Source organism: Cygnus olor, chromosome 1 (genome assembly GCF_009769625.2).
Source record: "Cygnus olor isolate bCygOlo1 chromosome 1, bCygOlo1.pri.v2, whole genome shotgun sequence".
Taxonomy (NCBI): domain Eukaryota; kingdom Metazoa; phylum Chordata; class Aves; order Anseriformes; family Anatidae; genus Cygnus; species Cygnus olor.
The window spans coordinates 192,483,032-192,510,153 of NC_049169.1; the positions used below are offsets into that span (position 1 = coordinate 192,483,032).

At 42.0% G+C, this 27,122-nt stretch overlaps 1 protein-coding gene across 1 annotated transcript in view; it reads left to right on the forward strand.

Annotated features, from left to right (window-relative positions):
• Positions 1–8,444: 8,444 nt before the first annotated feature.
• Positions 8,445–27,122, forward strand: part of CWF19L2 (CWF19 like cell cycle control factor 2) — a 69,728-nt gene continuing 51,050 nt past the window's right edge. The window contains 7 exon segments of the mRNA XM_040544123.1: positions 8,445–8,596; positions 18,619–18,729; positions 19,437–19,556; positions 20,923–21,030; positions 23,236–23,355; positions 24,812–24,905; positions 26,036–26,151. Of these exon segments, the coding sequence (XP_040400057.1) occupies positions 8,513–8,596; positions 18,619–18,729; positions 19,437–19,556; positions 20,923–21,030; positions 23,236–23,355; positions 24,812–24,905; positions 26,036–26,151 (753 nt within the window). The 5' untranslated portion in view covers positions 8,445–8,512.

Genomic DNA, 27,122 nt, shown 5'->3' on the forward strand with positions numbered 1-27,122 from the left:
TATCTAAATCTCTTAGGATAATTACAGTGAATCCTGTACTCCTGCTATTGAAAGGCAAATCCTGCCTTCAGGTTTCCATTTTCAAAACTCCTGAGCTTTTCACACTGCTGTATTCTCTTACTTAAAGATGGCAAGGATGATAACCTGGTTGTTCGTTCTCCCCCCTATTCCCCCCTGCTTCTTTCTTAGTTGCTGCATGTGATTTTCACAGTACCTAGTCTTGATACATTCTTTTGTTCTCTCTAAATCTAGCAACACAAATCTGATGGTTTTCTCTTTCCAAATCAATCTTCTGTGCACAACATCCCTGTCTGAGGACTTGTTTGTGTGCTCTGTCCATCTATGCAGCTTGATTAATGTACGTGTTTCCTCTCTCGGGCCTCATGGCCCATAAACTCTCCCCCGCATCAGATTTCCTAATATACAAGAACTAAAATGATCCTCTGACTCACAAAGCAAGTAATGCCATGTCTAACTCCCTTGAAACTCATAATACTTGATATTTCCCATTCAAATATTCTCCTCAGATTATTGGCTCCTCACTGCAGGACTTTATGCAATCGTTTCCATATATGCTTTTATTTGATTCTGTTTTAATCAAGCAGTGGCTTTTGGAAGGATACTGGCCATCCTGGAGAGGGCTCTGTGTAAGGGAATTACATGAGATGCTGAACTGTTGGGCTGCAAAGAAAAGTCCATCTCATCGTCGGTTCTGCACTCCTCTGGAAGGGTAGGTTACTCACAAGCCTCAACACTGGGCAAATGCTGATCACTTGCTGGATGAGTCCTTGAACCCTCTCTCTGTCTTAGGTATCCACACGGGAGTCAGGCATGACCAAAGACTTAACTTCCACAAAGCTTAAAGGAATTAATATTAGAGTTTAACAATTAACTTTACATCTGCATGAATCTTCAGAGAATAATTTTTGCTTCCTGAAAACTAGAACCCCATCTCAGGCTGTGCAGTTTTGACACAAAGCCCTTTAGTAAATATCCTGTCTGATAACTAGGCTGATTCTGGTTTTCATTTACTACAAAACCTACTTTTTAGCTGTTTCTAGCAAGTTCTTTTTCTCGAAGGTTTATGCCCTTCAGTAAACATGGTTTCTTTGAGGAATGCTGTTTTTTTTTTTTTAATTGCCACTCTAGTGATTTCTGCTCTGTACTCACTTCAAACCTCACTTACCTCACCCTGCATCTCATATTTTAAGGACGGACAATCAGAGGATGTTTTATTTAGAGTTCATCACTGCCTCTCACCAGGGCAGCAGAATGAGAGGGTATATTTCATCTGGCCCAATTGTTTGGTTCCCTGTCTTCCTTCAAATTACCTTCTCTCAAATTGCCTTGAAGTTAAATTACTGCAAAGACACTGGAAACTAGCATCCCTATTATGATCTCTAAGAGTTATTTTTGAATCCTCCAACTAGTCCAATGTCTTCTTTAATCAAAATGAATTACTCTTCTCCAGTAACAAAGCTCCGTACTCTGGCCTATGTGATACTGGGATTTGCAGACAGTGCCTTAGATGGCACATTAAAAGGCATCTAGTTGTGTGTCCTGGTTTCAGGTAGGACAGAGTTAATTTTCCTCCTAGTAGCTGGCCCGGTGCTATGTTTTGGATTAGAACGAGAAGAGCGCTGATAACATGCTGATGTTTTAATTGTTGTAGAGCAGTGCTTACACCAAGCCAAGGACTTTTCAGCTTCTCGCTCTGTCCTGCTAGCGAGCAGGCTAGGGATGCAGCAGGAGCTGGGAGGGGACAGACCCAGGACAGCTGACCCAAACTGGCCAAAGGGGTATTCCATACCATCTGACGTCATGCTGAACAATATATAGGGGTGGCTAGCCGGGGTGGGGGGGGGGGCCGGCTGCTCGGGGATAGGCTGGGCATCGGTCAGCGGGTGGTGAGCAATTGCATTGTGCATCACTTGTTTCGTACACATTATTACTATTAATACTATTATTATTATTATTATTGTTGTTATTCTTTTCCCTGTCTTAATAAACTGTCTTTATCTCAACTCACAGACTTCACTTTCCCGTTTCTCTCCCCCATCCCGGAGAGGGAGGGGGGAGGGTGAGCGAACGGCTGCGTGGTGTTTGGCTGCCAGCCGGGCTAAACCACAACATTGTGGAAGGCAGTTTGGTTCAAGAGCTTCAATGGCACTGGCAAGAGAGGGCTGTCACCTGCAACTTGTAACATTACATGTGGGCCTAAAAGCAGTGCCTACTGCAAACATCCAAGGTGGAGGTCACAGAAAGCCTGGTCACCTTGTGATGTTACTGTCAGAGAGGAAATGGTCCCTATTTTCTGGCTAAGTGCAGCCAGATCTTCTGTTGGTACTCAAAATCTGAGAGGAATGTGAGTCCTGTCCCTGGACTTTACTTGGTTTCATGCTTATGCGGACCAGTGGAAAACTTCAGTGCAGTATTTTTCCCTCTGCTTCCTCACAAAGTAACACAGTCTCCTTCTCATCCAGATTCACCTAAGCCTACAATGGAGAAACAAAATTTCTAAGGGAGTCAGAGCATCACATTGTCTGCATTCAATGAAAATTAAATGAAAAGAGATGAGTTGCATATTAAGATATCTCTAGCCCATGTCACCTTATTCTGCATTGCAAACACGTTCAGCGAAAGCAGTGATTTACCATACTGTTCATTAAAGCCGAACCTTTCTTTGCATGAATAGTTCTTGTGTCAGTGTACAGGAGGCACGTTTTAAAAAATGGGCTTGAATTTTGTTTCTTGTTTTTACTATAAAAGATCTTTAACCCATCTTTCTGAGGCAATGCTATGAAGAAGATAGTAAAAAGACATGCTTACTTATTGTGCACTTGGGTCTCAGGCTGTATGTGGCAAGGATATAAATTAGAAAGTGATCTGCAGTGCAATGCATTCACATCCATTCCTTTTAATGAAGCAATGCTGATCACGAAGTTTACCCATATGCTTTGAGTTAGAGGAATTACTCGATATATACAGCTATTTCTGGGTCAAGGGCTGAGGCAAGGGTTGAGTATGAAATTACCCTTCCCTCTTAACACAGTACTGTAAAATAAAGAAAAATGAAAAGCAATTTCAGGAATTGTGGGGTGAAAATTGAAGAGAAGCAAATTGTTCAAGTAGCTGCCAAAAGAGGCAATTACAGGCACTCTCGGTGGCAGTCAAACTCTCTTTACAATTTTCGTTACGGTGCTGTAGTACTCGGAGCCCTTTCCATGGAGCACGACCTCACTGGTCTCAGTGTTTTTTTCAGGAGTGTTCACCATCTCATTAGAGAAAGACATTCCCCAATCCCCACCTGTTTTCTGATTCTCTATTGCAATGAAAGGAGGAGACTCCCCTACAATAAATACTCTACACCCTGAGTCCAACCAGGAGTGTGGCACCAACTTCCTTTTCTTTTTTGGGTGCTGGCCACATGAGTGTGCATTGGAATGAGCAAAAGCACTGCAGGAGAAAAGGACAGCCAGCCCCAAGGTCTCTGGAAGGTGGCTGATGATAAGGAAACAGCAGGAGCAGCCAAAGGCTGTGATTTCTCAGTACAGGGTGTCTGTAATACCAGCTTAAGGTGTTCTTGCTCTTGTAACTATCGGCCTGATACAACTGCCTGGGGGACTGGGCTACAAGCTGCCTTATGCAACTGGCCTGGCTTTAGAAAGCAAAGATATACTTCAATCTCACTTTAAAAACAGAACAGACAAACCCATTGCACTGCACTGAAGCTCTGCTTAAGGTTGTTTGAGTTGTTGCATTGGTCTGAAACCCCAAAGCACCGAGGCTTTCATTTCTGCCCCAGCCAGGTGGTCTGAGACAGTATGTATGTCTTGTTTTGGAAGTAGCTGACTTGAAGCTCCCTGTCATGGGCACTGCTGGACCTCTCCAAGTTGAGCAGGCATAGAAAAGGCCTCTCCATTTCCTTCAAATAAATGATTTTTAAGAAGATGTGTTATCAGACTCAATAAAGAAAGGACAGGACAGGTGTTATCTCTGCTCTGTGCTTGCCAACTGATAATAGCCTTTGTTTTCAAAGTCTCTAATGATTAAAAAAAAAAAAGCAAGAAATGAACTGAACATGTTATCATTTTGCATGTGTAACAATGCATTTTGAACTGATACAGCTTCCTCACAAAACATTTATTAGCTAGTAGGTGTCACTAGAGAATTTGCCAGATGAACAATTCTCATTATTACAGTCATGAAGCTGGGGTGGGGAGAGAGAAAGGCGATGTGTTTGTAAACCTCACCCCCAGTCTGCTGAACTATATTTGAAGAGATCACTTGTTTTCAACATAGCTGAGCAAATTAACAAAGTAACTGCTGCTTAGGGGCAGACCCCACATGGTTTGCTATTGAATATGGAACAAAGGGTGAATCATTCTTCGATTCACCAGTCTCCTTCATTTTCGTTGTAAACCCAGCTCCTATTCCTGAAGCAGGCTGTCAGGATCCTCAGTGTCACGGAGCTCTTTTGCTGCTGCCCAGAACACTCTTTTTGACGGACAGTAGAAAGTTGTCTTGGTTTTCGATTTGGGACCTCACTGCAGAATTCAGGCATAAACAACTAATAACCCAGGCATGGCTACTGCATTGCATTGATTTTTGGGCAAGGTGTTACATCATTTTATGACACTGAATTTAGACACAGTAACTTTAATATTCTGCTGAGGAGACATCATGAAATTTCTATAAAAGAAATACGCATTTTCCCATAACTGTGTCTTCCCCCCCCCCCCCCCCCCCCCATAATTTCTCAAGGAACTGCCACTTTTATTAGACAAACCATTGAAAATTCCCATCCTGGTCTATGTGATCCTTCAGAATCAAATCTAAATGACTGCTCAGCAGTACCAGTGGCAACCAGATGGTTTAAAAAATGAGCAGAATGAGAATTAACTGAAACTCAGACCATTTTGACTAAGGTGTACTCCCTCTGTCCTCTACCCAGCATCCTACTGAATGCTGTGCTTCTTTAATATGAACACTTCAAAATGTTTTGTTAAAATTAAGATAAGAAATTCTCTCTAACTGTAAGCTAGATTTACCCATGTGCTTGCAGCTTCTCCAACACTGCAGAAAAAAATTCCATATTCTCAAAGTAAAGAGCCTCTTTTCCCTATTGAGCCATTGCCTTTCACTTAAAGGAAACTGTACAGGATCGCACTGAGCAGAGAGGATTTTTTCAGCCTTTTTCACATCAAAATAAAATATCAGAGCACTGAAGGCAAGCAGTGAAAGTTAGCAGTATGAAGGTTTATAAAGCAGGTCAGTTGAAGAGTCATCAGCTTCTTTCAGGGAAAGCGTAAAATACGCCATTAAATAGGAAATTAATTCACTCTGCAAGGTCAGCACCTCCCTGTAGGAGTTCAGCAAAGACCAGTATCTCCACAACATTATTGTTTTATTAGCGTGCTTAATTTTGGCAGTGGGAATGAGATGACTGAGCAGAGGTGCCCTGCTGACCATTAGAAGTGATGTACCAAGAACTGGAGATTTCTGAATATGTGAGAAGTCCTCAGACAGTAATATCTTGAAAGAAATCAGACTGAAGTTTCATTTTTCGCTTGCTTCCTCTGAAAAAAATCCTTTCCTTGGATGAGGAGAGGAAATGAGATTATATTATGTTATCCTTTTCCTAATGTCTGACCTCGGAATTAAAGTCGTCTCTTGAACAAACCAAAAGCAGAATGATCACATTTGTAAAATATCTTTAATTGTTCTTCAGATTTTGAGATTCCTGAGTGCCTTTATATCATAGTTTCTCTTCTAAAATTGGGAGTAGGGGAAACTTGGATTTAAATGAAAAGTTACAGTGCTGCTTTATTAATGATGTGGAGGATTAGGGGTATCAAGAATAACAACAAATACTGCAGAAGCTCACACACTGCTTTTAGTTCTCTTTGTCTGTGACCTTCTACTGTAGAACACACATTCCCTGCTCTCACTATTGCTCCTGGATGAAGAAATTGTCCACAACTGTTGCTAACCACATTTCTGTCAGTTACCAGGCTTTCTTTTCTCCTGCAGCTCTTCCAAGTACCTCCTAAACTGATTCAGTCAAAACTAGTCAGATCAACTCATGGGCTATCAACTTGCTGTTTAGCTTCAATATAAATCTATTTGGTAAATATGTCTGACTGCGTGGAGTGAATTATGGAGCACGCACCTGACCTGCTCTGAGGTTGTCTGGAGTTGCGAGGGAGAGAAACCAGTTTGGCTGTAAAAAGAGCACATCATGGTCAAAGAAGAGGCTTTCCTTACTGAGCCAAACATACACTTTCCTTGCTTCTCCTCTCGCAACCAGCGTACTTGGCTGCAGATAGCTATGGACTGAGCATGGCATTTGCCAATCCTGCTGGAATGTCTTTTGTATCCATCTGTTTCCTTTGTAAGTGGCTCCCCAGACGGGGTTCTTGTACCACTTTGCCAAACAATGCTTATGAAGCTCTATCAGTTATCATTCTCTACCTAGGGGTGATCTATGACAGTTTTTCTTGAGATGTTGTTAGCTGTCACAGCATAAATCAAACACAGCATAAAGATGCAAATGCAATTTATGCATTTAATACCACCACAAAGATGATGATTAAATTACTGTTATCACTTTGAAAACATATTGTCCAATGCAAATAGCTAACAAATTACCCAAATGCTTTGCTCAGACCTTTACCTAAATAACGTTATTACTTGGCAACTGTGAACACATTTGGTGTCAGGCACACATTAATAATACTCTGATCTCATCCCAAAGAAATTATGTCTTGGATGCATGTTTGTTTCACCTGAGATATACCAGCCCTGTCAAATATTGTTGGCCAACTGCAACTTGTAAGCGCCTTTTTTAATTTCCCTCCCTCATACAGGCACATTGCAAGCAGCTGCCAACCTGTCAGGTACTGAAGCCAAATGCTAGCCCAGAGGCTCTGAACTGCCAGGTCCTTGTGCAGAGCTGTGGGGGCAATCTGGAGCACCAAGAACTGGGTAGCACGGGGGCACATGAGAGTCAGTCAGGCCACGGTTTCCCCTTGTTCAGTTCTTACGAATCCTGGTCCAGATGAGGCAACCAGGGCTGACGTGAGGCTATTTTGGCCCAGCAGGGAGGCCAACATTCAGTCTGCAGTTCAGTATTTCCATGCTCCATGCTCATGGGCCAGTGAGCCAAGCAGCACAGGCACTCGCTGAGTTACGTGTACCATGATGTGCTGTTTGCTGGGACCTTTCTCTGGTATAATGCTGTATTGGGCTTATGTGGCAAGGTTTCGGTAGTAGGAGGACTGCAGGGGTGGCCTCTGTGAGAAGAGCCCAGGAGCTGGCCCAGGTCAGATCAGAGACAGCTCCAGAGGGCTCCATGAGCCATGAGCGGCGCTGGTTGGGCCTCTGGGAGAGCAGATTGAAGGAAGGGAAAATCTGCTGTGCTACAGCAGCTGGGAGAAAGGGGTGAGAGCTGAGAGAGAAGCAGCCCTGCAGCCCCCACGGTGAGTGTAGCAGGAGGGCAGGAGGTGCTCCAGGCACGCAGCACAAGTTCCCCTGCGGCCCGTGGAGAGGCCCCTGGTGGAGCAGGCTGTCCCCCTGCAGCCCACGGGTCCACCATGGAGCAGATCTCCATGCTGCAGCCCGTGGAGGAGCCCCCGGTGGAGCAGGTGGATGTGGCCTGGAGGAGGCTGCGGCCCATGGAGAGCCCCCGCAGGAGCAGGCCCCGGGCCGGAGCTGCAGCCCATGGAGAGGAGCCCACGCAGGAGCAGGGGGTCTGGTGGGAGCTGCCGCCCGTGGGGGACCCGTGCTGGAGCAGTTTGCTCCTGGGGGTTGGACCCCGTGGTACGGAGCCGTGTGGGAGCAGTTCTTCAAGAGCTGCAGCCTGTGGGCAGCCCCCCAGGCTCAGTTCGGGAAGGACGGCATCCCGTGGGAGGGACCCCACGGGGAGCAGGGGCAGGGAGTGACCGTGAAGGAGCGGCGGAGATGAAGCGTCAGGGACTGACCGCAGCTCCCATTGCCCTGTGCCACTTGGGGGGAGGAGGTAGAAGAAGTTGGATGGTGGGAAGGTGGTTTGAGTTCTCACTGCTCTAGCTTGTTATTAATAGGTAATAAATTTTAGTAATCTCCCTATTCTGAGTCTCTTTTGCCTGTGATGACACTTACTGAGAGATCTCCCTGTCCTTATCTCAACCCTTGAGCTCTTTCCATTGTATTTTCTCCCCTTTCCTATTGATGGAGGGGTGAGAGAGCAGCGGTGGCGAAGCTCAGCTCCCCAGCCGTGTAAAACCCCGGGGAAAACCACCCCGAGCCTGAAGGTGCCGCGGCTGAAGGCCGGCGGGGTCCAGGACCCGACCCCTGCAGGTCCCGTGCTCCCAACCCCGCCGCGGGGCTCAGGCGCTGCGCTGCGTGCCCGGGGCCGACCCGTGCGGGGCGCTGCTCGCTCCATCGCCGGGCGGGGCCCCGCCGTTGCCCGGTTCCCGTTCCGCCGCACAGTGCCCGCCTCCCGCCCGGCCCGGCTCCGCGGGGGCCCGAAATGGCGTCGGGCTGGCAGAGCGAGGCGAGCCTGGCGGCGCTCAAGGAGCAGCGGCGGCGGCAGCGGGAGGAGCTGCTGGCGGAGGTGGGCGGCCCGGCCCCGGGGGGAGCCTCCAGCCCCTCGGCCCCGGGCTGGGGGCGGGTGTAGGAGCCCGGGGGGGGCCGGGGGGAGCGGGGGACGGGCAGGGGCTGGCCGCCGAATGATTTCATGGGGGTTGTGCTGGGTGGTGGGGCCGGGCTGGCCGTAAGGCGCCGCCGAGAGCCCGCCTCTGCCTGCTTTACGCCTTCTGCTCGGGTGTTTGTGTGCTTTTATGAGATCCAACGAGCCTTCTCTTCTCCGGGCTAATCTGCCCCGGCTCTCAGCCCTTCCTTCCCCTGAGACACGGGGCAGCAGCTCGGCCCTTGCCGAGGGGCCGGGGCTGTGCCATGGAGCCACGCTGCAGCCACAGCTCGGGCAGAAGGAGCAGGGCAGGAAGGCCTTGGGGGGCAGGAGGGCTCCTGCTGGGCCTCCCAGCTGCAGCAGCCCTCTCACGGGTGCTTTTCTGGAGTTGCCCTGACCTGGTGGCCTGTCCTCGTCGCCGTGTGTTTTATTCAAAGTCTGCCTGCACAGTGTTTGGCTGCCGATCCTTGTTTTGTGACTCGTAGGCAGAGCAAGTGGTAAAATTGTAAATCACACACTGGTACAAAAACGTGGCTCATTATGAAGTCTAAGGAGCGGGGGATAACTACACAGAAGGCTAAGTGTAAGGGGAGGGAAGGGCACGGGAGGAGTGTGAGGTGGCTTGGGAGAGAAGGAGGGCTGAAGTCAGCAGCAGACAAACCCGACCGGACAAAGGTGTTTCTGGAGCAGTGGCGAAGTGGCCTGACTGGCCTGGTGCTGGTGTCTTTTCCCACTTCTCAAAGCAGAAGGCAGAGAGGGGGCTTTAGGTAACATGTGGGTGTCTCCCCGAGTCCACAGGGAGCTGTTCCTAAGCAGCGGGGCTTCCCTTCTGTGACTGCACAGGTCTGGGACAATTCTGCCCTGTATGTTCCCCTCTTCTTACCAGCAGCTGGAGGGAATGGCCTTTCACTTAGCAATAAATCATATTTTACTGCTGATTTTTTTTTGTGTATGTGTTATTAATATGTATTTTGCACTTTCTGCTCTGTTTAGATCGCTGTGTAATAATAGTGTTAGGAGTGCTCCCTTGCCCAGTTCAAACTCTTGGATGTCCACAAAATATTCTTAAAGAAAGTGAAACTTAAGTAGGGTACCATTATCCTGCTTTACCCCTTCTCATGCAGCAAGCTGTTTGGGAACGTGCAGCTCTCTTTGTAGAAACATTTTACACTGTCAGGCGTTGTTAGAGTAGTTTATCAATATCAAATAATAATTTTTCTCTTTTTTTTTTCTTTGCTTCTATTTGCATCAGCAGTGTAATGTGAAATAGAAGTGTTCTTGTTCTGTGAGGGTGTCGTTTAAAAATTTTGACGTAACTTAGTCTTTCCAAATGTCTGTGGATGGCCTTTTACGTCTTCTAAATATCTCTAAAATACTATTGACTTTAAGTAAGAGATACAGCATTAAACACTTCTATGATGTTTTTGTAGTAACTGGATGGTGATATTAAATATGGTGCGATCTGTGGAAAAATTTAACCTGTCATCACTAAACTAACTCTAAATTCTGGGACAGCAGTGAAACTAAAGCTGCTCCCATGGAGAAAAAGCTGAAGCTGGTGATGAGGGCTTTTACTCATACAGGGGATGCAGGGGGGCACGGGACAAAGGTGGCTTTGGCAGAGGCTGAGCTGGTGCTAGAAAGCACGATATTTTGGCTGTAATGGCTGCGATTCTTGCTCTTGGGATATGTCTCAAGAGGTCTTTGATGGTAATGTAGCTTCATGGGTCCTAACTAAGTGTTGACACGTTCCTCTAGGTTTTAGGTGCTGCTCATCAGCCTTGCTGGAGAATAATAGAAAATCTGATTTTGAGATTTTAGGTTGGAACAAAATCTGAATTTATTTTTCTTTTCTTACCAGTAAGTTGTGCTATATTACAAGATAAGCTATGTCGAATTTCATTATTTTTTTTCTTCAATTTGACCAAGAAACAGTATCGTTATATTATTCAGCTTGTTTTTAAAATGCCATGAATACGTTTTATTCCTAGGTGGAAATATTAAAAAAAAAAAAAAAAAGTACCCACAACTTTTTTTGCAGTGCTAAATAAAGCCAAATGCGCAAATTCTACTTCTCTCTTTCTGTACCACTTGAGGTATTAATCTTGTGTTCTAAATCACGACTTCAGTGGAGGAAATACTCTTGCCTTTTATTAACAAAAAATACACAGCAAATAATTGCAGAAGGATGTGGTAGAATCATAGACTCATTAAGGCTGGAAAAGACCTCCAAAATTCATCTGGTCCAGCCATCCCCTTACCACCAACGTCACCCACTAAACCATGTCCCTAAGCACCACGTCCAACCTTTCCTTGAACACCCCCAGGGACGGTGACTCCACCACCTCCCTGGGCAACCCGTCCCAATGCCTGACTGCTCTTCCTGAGAAGAAATGTCTCCTCATTTCCAACCTGAACCTCCCCTGGCACAACTTGAGGCCATTCCCTCTAGCCCTATCACTGGTTTTCTGTGAGAAGAGGCCGACACCCAGCTCCCCACAGCTTCCTTTCAGGTAGTTGTAGAGAGCAATAAGGTCTCCCCTGAGCCTCCTCTTCTCCAGACTAAATTCCAGTTCCCTCAGCCGCTCCTCATAGGACTTGTGTTCCAGAAGGATATTTCAAGATAGCATTGACTGATTGAATTTTATCTCTCTACTTCCTAAATGTAGGTGAGAGTAAGGCAGTATGTGCGAGGAAGGCAACTCTAATTTTCTGTATACAACAGTGCTCACAATTAATTTTTATCACTCAAAAGTAATAACTGGGAAGAAATATTGATCTATAAAGATGCTGTATCATTGCTCATTCAAAAGCTATTCAAGTGGTAGAGATTATTAGGAACGAAGAACAAAGGAAATCATTACACATTACATCTAGCAATAGCCAATACTCAGTGGAGTTTGAACTCAATTTGTTTTTGAACTTCCTTAATAAACTCTCTTTTCAATGATGTTAAAAGCAGTTTAGTGTTTTTTTTTTTTCTTTTCACTGTCTGCTCAGAAAAGAAGACAGCAGGAGAGAGACAAATTAAAAGAACTCAGTGGTACTCTGCCTGAAGTTTTAGGCAGGAAAAATTGCAAATGACAAATTGGTGGTTTGGTTTTCCTTATTGGGGAAGGTAAACAGTCCTCATTTGTAGAAAACAAAGTATTTCTGGTTTTGTGAACTCCTAAAGATGTTAGTATGTTGATTAATGTGTACATAATTGATAATATCGACAAGTGAGCATTGATTAATATTTTAAATGTGTTGACTTTCTCTGCTTTACTTAGATTAATCTGATTATGGTCAGACTGCATGTTGCTGTAGGAGCAGAGCAGAATTGGGAGGAAACTACTGCAAGACTTCATCTCTGTGAGCTTTGACCCTCTTGCTCGTGAAGGCAAGAAAGAGATGGGCTTAGTTTGACAGACTTACAGCAGTATGCATGGCTTAAAAAAAGGAGCAGGAGGCCCAGTGGAGGTTTGGAGCTCTTTGTGTCAGGGTGGTAGTATAGCAGTGACTCTTAGCTTGTGGCTCATGTTCTCAGGGCATTTATTTGGTGGTTGCAGTCTTGGAAGCTCCTGATGTTTGTTTTGGGAGAGGTGACTGGGAAGCTGCATATGTCTTTGAGTGTTCACTCCTAATAATCTTAGAGGTTTATGGACATGAACATAAACAGTTCCGTTTCTGAAGGACAAGATGTTGAACTGACTCACCTTAATTATAAAATATAACCTGTACTTGTAAATATAAATTTACTTATTATAAATATAATTACTCAGCTTGTGATTATAAAATATTGAAAAATTTTAGTCTGTCTTCTGTTCTATAGAGAATGTAGTTGGGGCAATGAAGAAAAGGAAACCTTTAACCCTGGTCACCAATACCATCTGTTTCTTGATAGCTAGGACAGTGAGGAGTCCAAGGGAACTCTGCTGTATCTTCAGAAGCAATTCTGCCAAAATCACTGAGCTCACAAGAAGACGCTGGGATCAGCTCACCCTTTTCTATTTGCAAGTTGCACATCCACAAAAGTCAAGAGATTAAATATATTACAAATTTTGAAACAGTTGTAGAATTGATTTATTACCTTTTATTGTTAAAACAAGCTGGACAGAAGAAGTTGCTTCTTGCTGACCTTTTTTTTTTTTTTTTAATTACATTTTCCTGGTTTTACTGGTTTTGATTTTATCCTACTTCTTTTGCAAATCAAACCAACCCATTGATTGAGATTTCTCTTTTAAATTTTGGAAATGTATCTTTTATTTGTGTAGTCTGTCCTCCCAACTGCATTTCTCAAACCCCAGCAGCTGGTAATGTTTATGGATAATGATCAGTAATCAAATAATTAAGTGTTGACATGCAAATTGTTATCAAGTTCCAGAAATAGCATCTTGTTTTGATGAGTATGATATGTTCATGATACTACTGTTTCAGTTTGCGAGTTTAGAAGGAGAAGATAATTTGATAGATGTTTGGGTAAGTGCAGGGATGTGTACTTTTCCTAGATGTGAATGCATATTTTTTTTTTTTTTGTAAATACTGGCAATAATTCAATTTTGAATTAGTCCCTGAATCTGTGCTACGATATGTATTTTTGTCTTTCAGCGTTACAGCTCTGTGAGTTGGACCTTGAGTCTTTCACTCATTGGTCTCTGAGGCTGATGTGATTTGGCCATTGCTTATGCAGAAATTGTCTTTTAATCATTAGGGATGGTTGAGAGATTGCGAGTTTCTCTTGGTAGCAATACAGAGGGATTAAAAAAAAAAGACGTGTAAGTAAATGAGAACTCAGTATTTTAAACAAATAAGATGTTCATGAAACGATATAAATGAAGTGATTCTTCGAAACAGGTTTGTGGCACAAACAAGAAATGGTGTGTTTTAGTTTTACTCCTTCAGATTTCTGAAGAAATTTTGAGATATGTAATCCAATATAATTAGGAATGTGTTTGCTTTTGACTCAGAATTCTACATTTATTTGTATTTTACATTTTTTATTTATTTTCTTTGAAAATACAGCCTAAATAAATAATAAAAAAGTAGCAATAATGCACTGTCTTTGACCTCCAGATAAGCCATGAAATCAGCATGTTCTCCTAAGGTATGGTTAGGTATTTCCTCAGAAGAGCTGCCGGGTTGTTGCGATGACTGGGATTTGCAGAGGTGGTGGAACGCTTTGGCAGCAGCCGACACTTCAGTTTTTAACAGAAAATTACAGGAGCTTCTTGTAAGATGGAAATTAATAGGAAAGCATCTCACCGTTCCAGGTTATAAAGGTATTATTTGTTGGAAGCTGCTTCTGTGCAGTAACACTGAGCTCCCCTTTCTTGCTCTTGCCCTCTAAGTCCGTGATGGAGCGTTACATCCCTGACGCTCTTCCAAAGGGAATTTGCTTGTCAGTGGTACCGCACCCACGTTTTTGACTAAAATTAGAGGAGTAATGGCAGTGAGAAAGGAATACTGCCTTTTCACAGAAGACTTTCAGACTTCTTATAAACCACTTCGATATGCATTTTTGCAAGCAGTGCCTCTGGTTGAACAGCCAGGTTACTCAGAGCCCTGCTGCTGCCTTCACTGTCAGGCTCTGCGAGTCCTTCCTTTAGGGTGCTCTTGGCTATGAGTTCTCTAGCCTCTACTTTAAACTCTGTTCTGTGGTGGTTGCCGATCACGAGGAGCTTGAATGTTTTAAATCTTATCAGTGATCTGTCTTGTGCACCCTTTGGCAGGTGGAGATGGCAGAGAGCAGTGATGTTTCCAGCTGGCACGGCTGGAGCAGGTGGAGGTTACCAGCAGCCTGGCACAGCTCTGCTTTGGCAGCTTGGGGTGGAAGCTGAGCCCTTTTGCATGCCCTCCTTGGTAAAGCTTCACGGGTGGAAGGTTAATCAGAATATTGAGGGTAGGAAAAGCAGTAAGTGTTCATGAAAATCGGCGTGTTCAGCTGGAGAACTGGTGTAGGAGCATTGGGACGGTGGGAAAGGGGTATGTTCAGGCTCCCTGGAGATGTGCGCTCATGTAACCAGGCCTTTCCAGCCCTGAGCTTTGTTGTGGTGCAAGTTGGGAGAGCAACACCGGCCACAGCGACCTTTCTGACAGCTTAATATCAGAAGTGGCAAATGGATGGGACCAGTTGTATGGTAGGACAGGAGATAGTTCTGAAATTAGAAATTAAAGCTCAGTGTTTAGATTTTGGGTGCCTCGTTTTGATATCTTATGGGCTAGGCTAGGTGTTTTCTCTTTCGAACTTGCCTAACAGAAAGCTGTTGCCAAAAGGAGTTTTTCCACACTCCTGTCTCCCAGGACCCCAAGTGCCCATCCTTTTTCTTCTTATTTGCAGGGAAACTGGTAGCCTTCAAGACCTTGCCCGAGGGCCAGCTTGGAAGCTTGTTGTGCACGAAGCTGTACCCTGCTCTTGGTGGGGTGCATTTTCTGTCGGGGTAGTTCTCGAAGTGGCTTCCCCCTGAGGCCAGAGTACAGCGACAGGCAGGGAAATGGAAGGAAAACAGTGGGAACATATGGGGTGGGAGCGTGGAGGAGGTGCGGGAGTGGAGCCCTGCCCTTCCATGGCAGCTGGCCGTGAGAGCAGCTTGGTTTCCTTGTCGCTTGTCTCTGTCATGCTGTATTGATCTAGTGGTGTGCTGCGGAACTTCTTCTGATTGTTACTTGGAAGAAAAGTGATTTTTTTCCTTCTTTTGAATGGAGAAGTTGACTGTTCTATGGTGATGTTTACCATCTTACCCTGAAATGCCAGAGGTTGTCCACACTTAAAGAAGGGAAACTGCGTAGTCTCTGTTGTGGTGTGGACAGCTTTCAGTGGCCTTGGTGAGAGCTGAAATGCTAAACAGAGTCAGGAAAGGGTGTTGGTGGTCAGGGTTTTGGTGTGCTGGAGAGGGAGTGAGCCCTAGGTGAGGCGTGCCCACTTCTGGACATCTGTGAGGTACTGTCCTGTAGCAACCTCTAATTATCGGGTGCCCTACAGACTTTGCCCACTGGCGGTGCGTTTGAGCCTTTCTGCTGCTGCCTCCTGGAATGACATGCTGTAATGTTTGCAGCTTTTGGTGTTTTGTGCATTACAGGCTGTTGAGAACGAGTTTTTTTTACTTCACGCAGCAATTACTGTGGTTAGCAGCCCTGCGGGCCGGGACTCATGACCTGCCTCAGCTCCGTAATGAAAACTAGAAAGCAATTTCCCTGAACTTGATTTCCTTCCTCTCTCAGATGGGACTGTGAAATCCAAGATCCTTTGGTCTGCATGTGGTAAAGGCTGCAAAGAGTTTGCTCTGCTGCCTTGGCAAGCAGTACTAACCTAGTGCTCTAAAGTGATTCCTTATATGACACCGACAGACCTCGCAGAGAGCTTTGCCAGCGTTAGACTTCACCTCGTGCCTGCTGCAAATGGGACCGAGCAACTTTATTAGGGTACTGCAGAAGTATGTAATGAAGTATAATGCTTGCCCTTCTTGCTAGCTAGTTGCTTTTAGTGGTCCTCTGTGTTTGGTGCGCTCTGCCACTTGCAGAATTAATACATTACTTGGCAGCAGAGTTATTTCAGAAATGAGACATCCTCTATTTATGGAGAATCATAAAATGGTTTGGGTTGGAAGGGGCCTTAAAGATCATCTAGTTCCAGCCCCCAAGGAGGAAGCTTAGCAATGTTGTTGCGGTGGCAACCTAAAATGTACCAAATGTTAAGTGCTTGTCTATAAAGGCAAAAGGGTAAATTGTATTGATGAACCTTCATTTGAAGTAGAGGCTTGAACTGCTGTGGGTTGAGAGCTATGAAACTATTAGTTGGCCTTCGTAGCATAGAATAAGGCTGACAGCGGACTTAATTATAAAATGTAGAAAAGGAAGAAAAAATAGATGGACGCTAGTAAGCCCTGCATGATTGATTATAAAAGGCAAGTGGAACAGGAAGGACGTTTGGAGCTAATAAAGTAATGCAGACAAATCCCCTCCTCCCTGGTGACACTTTAAATAATTAGGGGTGTGCTGTGAGGGGAAAACATTCACCAGCTATAAAAATAAATATTGTAATTTGATGGTAGAGAGAGATAAATAGTTTTTAGCAATTGGAAGGATCAGAGGTTGTTGCTTCTGGCTTTCTAGCTGGGTGTTAAATAGATAATTCAGGTGAAAATGTATCTTTTTTAGTCTTTCTAAATCACCAGGCAGCTTTGTCTTTTGTGTATGGATATTGTTACGAATCTTCTATAGTATCTCGGTGTAAGAAGAACCAACTTTAGGCTGCTGCTTTTGTGCCTCCCTCTTTTTAGCAGTCCGGTGGTATTGCCACTACAGACTCCTCTCACGCAAGCCTGTTCCAGCCAGAATTTGGGAGACAGCAGTCTGCAGCTTAATGCTGACCTCAAGTCGTTCTGTGTCCTGAATATGGATTTGTGCACTTCAGCCAAAGCTGTGATCAGCCACTTTTATTAGGATCACGTATCTCCTTTGCATAAATACCGCCTGTGGTTTTTTTTTCTTATTTGTAGATCTAATCAAAGGGATAAAATTTTCCTTTGTACCTTATTTGTAACGTTAGCTTCATTTAACTCAAGGTATATTTGTAAATTTTGCAACATGAGGGAAATAGTAATTTCATTTAAAATACACTTTTTTATTACCGAGGAGGGTAAGACCCTAAAACACAGGAAAACAAAACAAAACAAAAAAACAACAGCAAATATGAAGAAGTAATGCAAAATAAATGAGAGTACTAATTGAAAGGGACCCCCTCTCCAGCTCCAAATTAAAAAGAAAATGTCTGAAATGTGAAGCAGAGATGGGCTTGGAGGGCGGCAGGGGAGTAAATACAGGAAGGAGAACAGTGAATGATGCTCAGGAGGAAGACTTGAAGAGGAAACAGAAAAGGGTCTAGAGAATGATTTTATGGTTTGATACTTTTGTAATGTGTGAAAGGACACAGTCGCTTCCCACTATGTAACATTGTCACTCTTCTTGTGTGCAGTCTCCTGGTTTACCATTGCAAAGGCTGTCTGGTAAAACTCGTGACTCAGGAAGAAAACCAAATTCCACTTTCAGCTTTTGCTTTGACTTTTGTAAAACTTGCATGGTTTATCTCAAGCAGTTGAAAACACTGCAGAAGTAGAGTTGTAATAATATAAAATTTTTCCTGCTTAATCAAGTGTGATGATTGCATTTTGGGATAAACAGTTTTCATAATGGCAAATTATGTTTGCGGGAACTTGTTTGTGAAAACCAGGCTTGTGCTGAATGCAATAGAGGAAACTTCAGTGGCTGGAAAGGTCCTTATTTTATTCACATAGTTTACAGGAGTCCTTTTCAGGAGTTGAAGCTACAGTGGTTATTAATTTTTCCGAAGTAGTGGTAAAAATATTCCTGTTTTTCTCTCCATAACCAGAAGGGGTAGAACGTCTGGCAGCCCACAGTGCCAGCACTTCTGTGCTTCTTGAGAGCTTGCACTTCTGCAATCCAAATTTTGCACCTGACTGAGATACTTCTAAGGATGAATGTGCATGAAGATAGACTTGCTAGTGCTTACTTTTAAAATTAATAGAGAGTGAGCTGTGCTTGGCAGTGGTGTAATTGCCCAGGTAATTATTTGAAGTAGAAAATCAGAAGGTAAGTCCACTGTGTCATATACATATTGTATGCAGTTCACGAAGGCTGTAAGAGAAGATTTTGCTGAAATAAGAGTGGAAGTTGAATGTCGTTGCCTCACTTACTGAGGATGGTAGGAGGAAATCAGTGCTAGAGGAGCTGCAAAGCTGTAGCTTGAGGAAGGATCGTGCATAATATGCTAAATGGGAAACTCAGCTAAAACGTAATCCTAAAGTATTTTTATTGCTGTCCTCTGAAAGGAGAAATTCTCAAGTACGGTCCTTAAAACTGTGTGTGATTGTGTCAACATGGCTTACAAAGGTGTCTGTACTTAATGCTATTAACTCCATTTGGTAATTTTTCTTCTCTGTTTGTCTTAGGCCAAAATTAATTATGAGAAGGAGGAGAGGCGCAAGCTGAAAAAACATCTGCGAGGGGAAGATACGTGGATGCTTCCTGATGTGAATGAACGGGTGGAACAACTGGAAAAGGTGATGCAACTGTACGTCATTGAATTGTGTTGTTGGCTCTGCAGCATGTCTGTATGAACAGGAAACTTTGAGGGCTTTAAGGTGCTACAGAAAACCTCCCAGTTTCTGAATTCCTTATGCTTCAAAATTAGCTTATTTTAAGTGGAAATAATCTTTTACTCAGAGGAAAAAAAAGTAGTCATTCAATTCCAGCCTTAATTTCTACCACATGCAGATGAGCAAGCACTACCAGACGAGAATAGGGAAGAAATCTGGAGGACCCGAGACTTGGTAGTAAGCCCCTGCGTGGTAATTAACAGGAGAAGCTGTAATGGAACCACCCAATATCACATCCTGAAGTATTAGTTTAGAAACTTGTACAGATACTTCGACAAAGGGCACACGCGTTGTTGGAGTCATTCCTGAGGAAATTGGTCTGACTGAAACAAGCATAATGTAGATGATCTTCTATGTGGAGTTGTAGTGCCTTAGTTCCAGTGAAAAGGTACTACTGGGAGGGGAGTTGGTTATGGGTGTGAGGCATAGCATATTCCCCCCGCTCCCCTCCACCCCAAGGTGAAGAGAGAGGGTAGTAGAAGTAAAATGTAGCTATGACCAGCCGTGTGTTTTACCTTTCTCGGTGTGGTTTGGTAAGTAAGTTGTGATTGTTTGTCTTGTGTGTGGGCGATTTGGTTTACTGAATCTCATTTACAAACATTTACTTGTAGGAACATTCTGTGCAGAAAAAAAAGAAAAAGGATAAGCATTCAAAAAAATCTAAGAAAGAAAAGAAGAAAAGTAAAAAACAAAAATCTGAAAAGAAGGATGACTTCAGTGATAGTTCTTCAGTAAGTAACAAACTTTAAAGTGTTTCAAATGATACTTTAAAAACCTGCACTGTTTTATTCTCCATGGGTACACATGGTTAATAATACTAAGACTGACTCTGTTGGGAAAAACTGTGGCAAAGTTTCTCTCTTTAATATACCAAGTACTTAAACAATTCAGAAGATGCTGTGAGTGCCTCTGAACTTTAAAATGTTCAATTCACTTATTAGGAAATAATGGATTTACAGTTTTTCAGCAGAGAAAATGTGGGGAAAAAAATCTTGATTTTTGGGGACTCCTAGGATAGACTGGAAAAATTCATAATTCTTTGCAGTCAGTGGTATGTGATAGAACAGTGTGTCTAAAATTGCACGTTTGATTTTAAGCGTGAATTACTGCTGCCTTTTTCCATGGATATTCAGCTGGGAGTTGTACACTTTTCCAGAGGAAGGCGTAGGCTTGTGCATTTGCATCTGTAGACAGTACAGATTTTGCATCTGGCAAAACATTACAGAGACTGCATTACAAATCAGGGTGCTGCTTTTTGGCCACGTTCTGTAAAACATCCTTCCCAGGGGTTTGGTGCAAGTCTGGTAGCAGTGTAATTGTTCTTTTCAGAGAACCTGCTTTACTGAGTGAATGAACGTGCAGTATGAGGAGATTTACTTTCCAGGGACAGACAATCAGAATTGAACTATGCTTTGAGTATGGGATGTAACCCATGCCACAGATGTCCCACATTTACAGTGGGAGTCACCAAAACTCCTCAAATCGTATCAGTGAGTCCCAGGATACAGCACAATCCCGGTTCCTTTGATCCAGAGTCTCTTTTTCTGATAACAGGTTCATATAAATAGCAAAGAAATTCTATTCAATGAAGTGCTGTTTCTTCAAGTGTGAAGTCACAGAGCGTGGTTTGCAGGTGTAGGAGGTCAGGTAGGAAAATGGGAGAAGATAGCATGTAAAGAGCTTTAGATTGTACTGTGTTACTGGTTTACTTTTTTCATATAAAACATATTAATGAACATAGACTTTTTAAATTTTGCTTTTGTAATGCCATGACAATATTAGTTACTGTTTTTGTTTTGATGGTTTTAACTTTAGTAACATTATGCTGCTAGTCAACTGCTGGTCTGAACTAGTGTTACATACCGTGATGTGCTCATGAAGTGTAGCAGTATGTTTTGATCGTAAAGGAACAATTTCCTTCTGGGACTATCAAAATTACATTTTTATTATCAATATTTAAGAATAATAAACAGTATTACATTAGTAGTGCTTAGCAATCAGCATCAAGTTTGGCTAGTTATGTACTTGATAAGTATTATAAATTTTATCAGTGTATCTTAAGATGATCTTCTTTTTCATATTAAATTCTGTATTTAGGATTCTTCAGTTGAATGGGTTGAGTCAAATGTGTCACAGTCAGATAACACAGAAAAGGCTTGGAAGGTCAACAAGGAATCAGATGCTGTGAAAGGACCCTCCTTGCAGGTGAGCAGTCTGATAACTATTCCAGAAATAGATTCAGCATGACCAAATGTGAAACATGCTTAGGTTTCTTGACAGTTCTTTTGCAATGTATTGAACAAAAATTATTTGATAGACAAATTTCTGTGTTTATCTGGGTAAATGTTACATTTCATTCAATGGAAGACTTCTTTATCTAATAGTTACGTAGTATTTAACAAGGTACAACACTTGCAGTTGTCTAGTATTAGTTCCTTTCATCCTGTTTTCAAGCTCTAGGAACGTGGCCTCATTTTCTCAAAAATGGCAACTTAAAGGTATTGACTAGAGATGCAACTTTTTCTGCATAATTTAGGTCTGTGTTCTACAGTTGAATGAATTCTTGCTTCTGCAGTAATTACAGTGATACAGATATAAGGAAGGGAGGTGCAGAACTTTTCACCAACAATAATAATGGAATCAAGGCCTATTGATTTCCCTAGGTGAATTCTGTGCCCAGCAAGCACCATTTATTCTCGTTAACGAAGTTGTACTGTTGTAATCTTAGCTGCATAAATGTAGTGTCGTGATGTTTTCATTTGTGTGAAAATGATGATTTTGTGTTTAGTGTCTAGTTCTATTCTTGTTTCTCATTCTGCAGTTGTGTATGTTGTTAAGAAAAATAAAAAGGATCTCTGAATCATTTTTTTAAATTATATAATAACAAAATGTAAATCCTTATGTGTGTTATGATAATTTATACTGTAAAGCCACTATTTTTGCCAAGCATTCCTTATATAAAGTGACTTGTCCTGTGCATTCTGGGCACGTCTACTTTTGAGTGAGGAGTGAATTTCCATGTCATTCCTACCTTCTGTGTTTTGGATCACTTCATGGAACAGTTTTGGAGCAAGTAAACCCATTTCATATATATAGAAGAATTTGGAGCCAGGCTCTGCTCAGTGGTGCCCAGTGCCAGGACAGGAGGCCATGGGCACAGCCGGGCACCCAGGAGGCTCCCTCTGAGCACCAGGCAGCACTTCTGTGCGGGGTGGGTGACGGAGCCCTGGCACAGGCTGCCCAGAGAGGCTGTGGGGTCTCCTCCTTGGGGATCTCCAAAAGCCTCCTGGACGTGGTCCTGGGCAGCCTGCTCTGGGTGTCCCTGCTTGAGCAGGGGTGAGACCTCATGACCTTCAGATGTCCCTTGCAGATCTGTGTCTGTTGATCCACGTTGCTTAGTAATGTGGGTGTAGAAACTATTGAATCACTTGAAGATAGATTATTTTTCAGTTCCCTCTCTTTCTTAGAGGAGGTCTGAGAAGTGGAGTGTTATGCTTCACCTCCAAAACTCTCTGTTCTGTGGTCTAATATAATTTCTGAGCAGTGGAGAAATAGTACCATTCAGCATCTGTTCAGATTGACAACTCAGACTTGAACTTTAATGAAGAGACATGAAGATACATGAAGATACAAAATAGGTGTAGACTTCTCATTTTAATTGCTATGATATACATAGAAGAGTTCCAAACACTTGCTTTTCCATAGTAGTTGTTAATAATGTGTATGTCACTGCTTTCTTTTGAGGCTTGAGGTTTTGTGTGTATGAAGAAGTGTTTGAAATTTGAATAGGTTGTTTATATGCTGCTGTTCTATAGACAGTAGTCCTTATTTTTAAAATGCCCTCAATCTGGCTTAGGTTTTGTAAATGCATCTACCTGCTATTGTGGGTACAGTCCATAGAATTTAGATGAACAGCTGTTTAATTTGAGGGTGCCGTTAGGTGCCTAGATATCCCAGGTATGAACTGTGCTCAGTGACTGATGGCAGGCTTTGTATATGCTTGAAGAGACGCAGGAGTTCATGAAGACAAAAGCAGCAAAGTGAAATTCTATAATGATGGAAAAGGAACTGGTCTAGATGTACAGAGTTCATTTAAGCAAAAAATAAGCTGTCTATATGGTTTGCATATTACTAGTGTCATAAATACATTGAGAAGAGTTATTTCAAATTACAGAAAGATATGAAATCATGCTTGAATGCATGAATATTAAAAGACTGAAGGTGTTAAAATCACATTTGCTTTTCATCAAAATATTTCATATATATTAGTAAAACCTGTGTTGTTTACTGTCAGTAGCTTTTGACATTAGTTGCACTGGTTGGATTTTTTTTGGAAGTACGAACACTGATTCTTTGTGTATTAGGTTGGACTACTTTTACTTTACTACTACTTACTACCTTTTTTTTAAGAGAGAAGAATGGATGAATTTAGACTTTGTGTCTTTGAAAACTGTGCCACTAGCATCTTGCAAAAGTGAAAGAGAGAAAGAAAAAATACTGAAACGACAGAAAGCTCAAGAAATTGAGCAGGTAGGAGGAATTAATATACCAATATTTTCTACATTTTTACTACCTTTTGTATAATAAATTGGTTCAAATACATAGGTTTCTATGTTATTAAATTATTTAAATTAATGTCTGATATTCTGTATGATAGTGATTCTATTAAATTGATCAGGTATTTGTTCTGTTTGGGACGGGAAGGATTCATACAGCAGGCTTATCTTGTGGAGAAAAGTCCTTAGTTGTCTTACGGGTAAGAAGAAAGCCAGCTTAATAAGTACTAAGTTCTGTAATGTTTGAAGTGCTTCTGAGATGTTTTGTTTAGTTACAGACTGTTGGTCTGTTCTTCTTCCCCATGTTGTGTGTGTGAGGTGCACTGTTGTTTTGTGTGATAAAAGCTCACCTAAGTTTCTGTGTTAAAGCATAAGGTGCTGAGGCTGTTTTTTCATGAAGAAATAATTCAGAACATTTGCTGTGCCTTTCATGCAGTAGTTGGACTCTGAACCTCCTGTGTGTTGATGCACAGTCGGGGAAGGCATTGCAGTTATTAAATTAGTTCTATTTACATACAGTTGTTAGCTTTTTCATTTGTTCATTCAGCTCTATAAATGCAGTGTGGTCTGTTCTGAAAACATAGTGGCTGATGACAGCTTTTTGGTACTGTTAGGTTTTCCGGTTGTGTTGTTAAGAACTAGACTGACCTGGAGTACTGTTCTTGTGTGCCACGTGGCACTTTAGTTATTGCATTTTGAACAGGGATTAATCTTTTTATTTTTTGAGGTAATATTTTGCTGAACATTTTTTCTGACCTGTTGAAGGACCATTACCAGAATGTCAGCATTTACTGTGTGGTTAATGACAGTTTATATGTACTTTTGATCCTGGAAGAATATGATTTTTGTATCCTCTCCCACCAAACCACTTGCTTTCCATGCAGGTTTATACTTTTGTCTTTTCTACACCACAATGCATGTCCTTTATTTGATCCCCAAAGCAATATGTACAACAGGTGTATATAACATGCTGGTGGTGGTGATGAGTTGAAAATATAGCATAGACGAACTTAATATTTTATCGGTGCAGGAGTTGCCTATTCAGGCTTTTCTCCAGTGGACTTTCTTGCCTGTTTCCATAGCAGTCAGCTGACAGAATCACAATAAACAATCTAGTTGGAGAAAGAGAAACAAGAACTTGAGGTAAAACTAAGAGCCCCTATATCCCTCCTTCAGACACAAGTGCACATTACTGCTACATAGGCAATGAAGCTGAACAGGAAATCTTTGTGTAACATAGGTGCCAAGTAAGCTTGTCTTTTGAGAGCTTTTACTCGGGGTGGAGAGCTATGTTTATTTCCGCCTTTCTTTAGCCAGCACAAGTTATGAGTAAGCTGTTCTATTCCCACAGAAGTGTCACAAAGTTTATCAGATATTCTCAAAAATACAAACCATATGCTGTACACACATTCATATTCTTTCTGTTTTAGGCTATGCTTTCTGAGAGAGAACTCAACCCCTATTGGAAAGATGGTGGTACAGGTCTGCCACCGACGGAGGGTGAATCAGCTTCAGATAAAAAAGGTAAATAGCAACTTCATTAATGATCTTAAATTTCTGTATAAGCTCTGTGGTCTCTGGGTTACTTGCCAAGTTCCTGCTAATGTTGATGTAATAGGATTATTAATAAAGTAGAATATAAATGAAAATCAGTAATGAATATTGGGTTAATATCATATTACGTTGTTTTGCGGAGCTTCTCTTCACTGGTTTTTAATCTTGAGTGGTTTAACCATCAATATCTTCATAGAAATACTCAATTTTGAACTAATTAAAAGAAAGAAGCATCATTTAACCAAGACAAGATACATTTTTGTCATCTCATTTGGTTCCTTTCATTCCATTATACAAATTATAGTTTTAAGATACTCAACTACAGAAGTCTGAGTCACATTAAAATGAAGTACATTACAGATGCATTTTGTGAAAAATATTATTTCTGTAACCTTTTTTCCTTACTCTGGGGTTATCCTGTCTATTTCCAGTAAGACCATCTAGAAAAATGTTTTTCATAACGTCATGAAACATTTATTTTGTGATAAGAAGGGTCCTCGTATTCTGTCGACAGGGAACAATAGGGTCCCTGACATTTCTCTTTGGGAGCCTTTCCCTGTGGGCAGTCTGTACTGCAAACCATTAGGCTCATGCCCACTTTTAGGAGTAGCAGAGATCAGCGATCTATAAGAGCATCGGTGAGTATGTGTCCTGAGTGTTAAGACCTGTACTATCTTCTCAAATGAAAAACAGTGGGTTACTTGTTAATTTTATGAGAAGGAAAATGCACTTGTTTGTACAGAAGAGTATGCCAAAGAATGGGCACAGAAGGTGAAGACCATGAGAAGTTCCTTTAACTTCAGTAAAAATAAATGAATAATAATGCCACAGATTCTCTTGTGCTGCTCCTGTCTTGTATGTTGTGTTCCATGACAAAATATAGAAGCTTAAATTAAATCAGAGGTATGACTGAGGTACATCCAGCATGGACTTATAAAAACATGTAATTGCATTATTATATTCCTTCTATATTTCTTCTGCATCCTTTCAGTTTTTACATTAACTTCTGGTGAAGGTTTAATGTCACATACAGAGTAACTGTTAAATAGGAGTGACTACTGAAATACAAAACCATGATCTCTCATTGTTTTATATTTTAGTTACGGTGGTAGAAGATGCTGGATTAAGTTGGTTACGAAAATCGTATCAAAGGATGAAGGAGCAGGCTGAGAGAGAGAAACGCAACGTTGAGGAAATTGTAGCTGAGAGATATGGGGTAAAATTCTTATTTTTTTTTTTTCGTATTAGTAGATGCTTTGAAAAGGTTACTTTCATATCAAGGCACATGTACTTAACGTGCAGTGTCAGACACAGAAAAGAAGCAGGAGAAAGCAGCCTTTTGAGCTTCTCTGAAGTGATGAACAGTGTAATGGTACCCAACTTAATTTTGTATCTCTTTTGTTAAATATCAAGATTTTCTGTAGGATATATTAAAATACTTATCTTCTACATTGGGAAGATCAAATGATCCGAGTTACAAAGTACTAGAGTGCTTTCAAAATCATGATGTTTGCTAGGAAATAAGTTTTTCTCCTGCACATATAGTTTGTGGATAATAGTAATGTCAATATAATTTAGAGAGCTGTGTCAAATTCTACCAGATATGAATCTTCTGGCCACTTGTGATCTACTCAGTCCAGATGTATTGAGAAAAGTTCTTGCATCTGAAGTGTTTAAAAATGAATTTAGATGACTATTGTGTTGTCTGCCGTAACATTATTAACTCTTTAAGGCCTGTTCCCCCTGCATATTATAATACGGACCTTAAAAGCATTGGTCAAAGGTGTGGGGAGTTCAGTATGTGTTAGCCATAGTGCTATATTTGAGTTTTCTGTGGTGATGGTTTTTCTTTTTCTTTTTCTTTTTTTGGTTAGGTTGGCTTGTTTGTGGAAATCTTGGATAAGACAGTATGACTTCATACTTGTCACTCCTGAATGATAAAACAAACAGGGTCAGCACTGGTGGAAATTTGTTGGTGTGATTGATTTTAAAGAATATTATTTTTAAGAGTCTTTTTCAAGAAACTAAGGTACAAACAACCTGAACACTCTAGCTGCTGCGGTACCAGGGTAGTGATTGAAAGAGATCCTTCCCTGATGTACCTCAGTATGTAACGTTTTGAGCAAAATCGTGTAATTGATGGCATTTAATTCAGCTCAAAAGAGGGAAGAGGAACACTCTGCATTT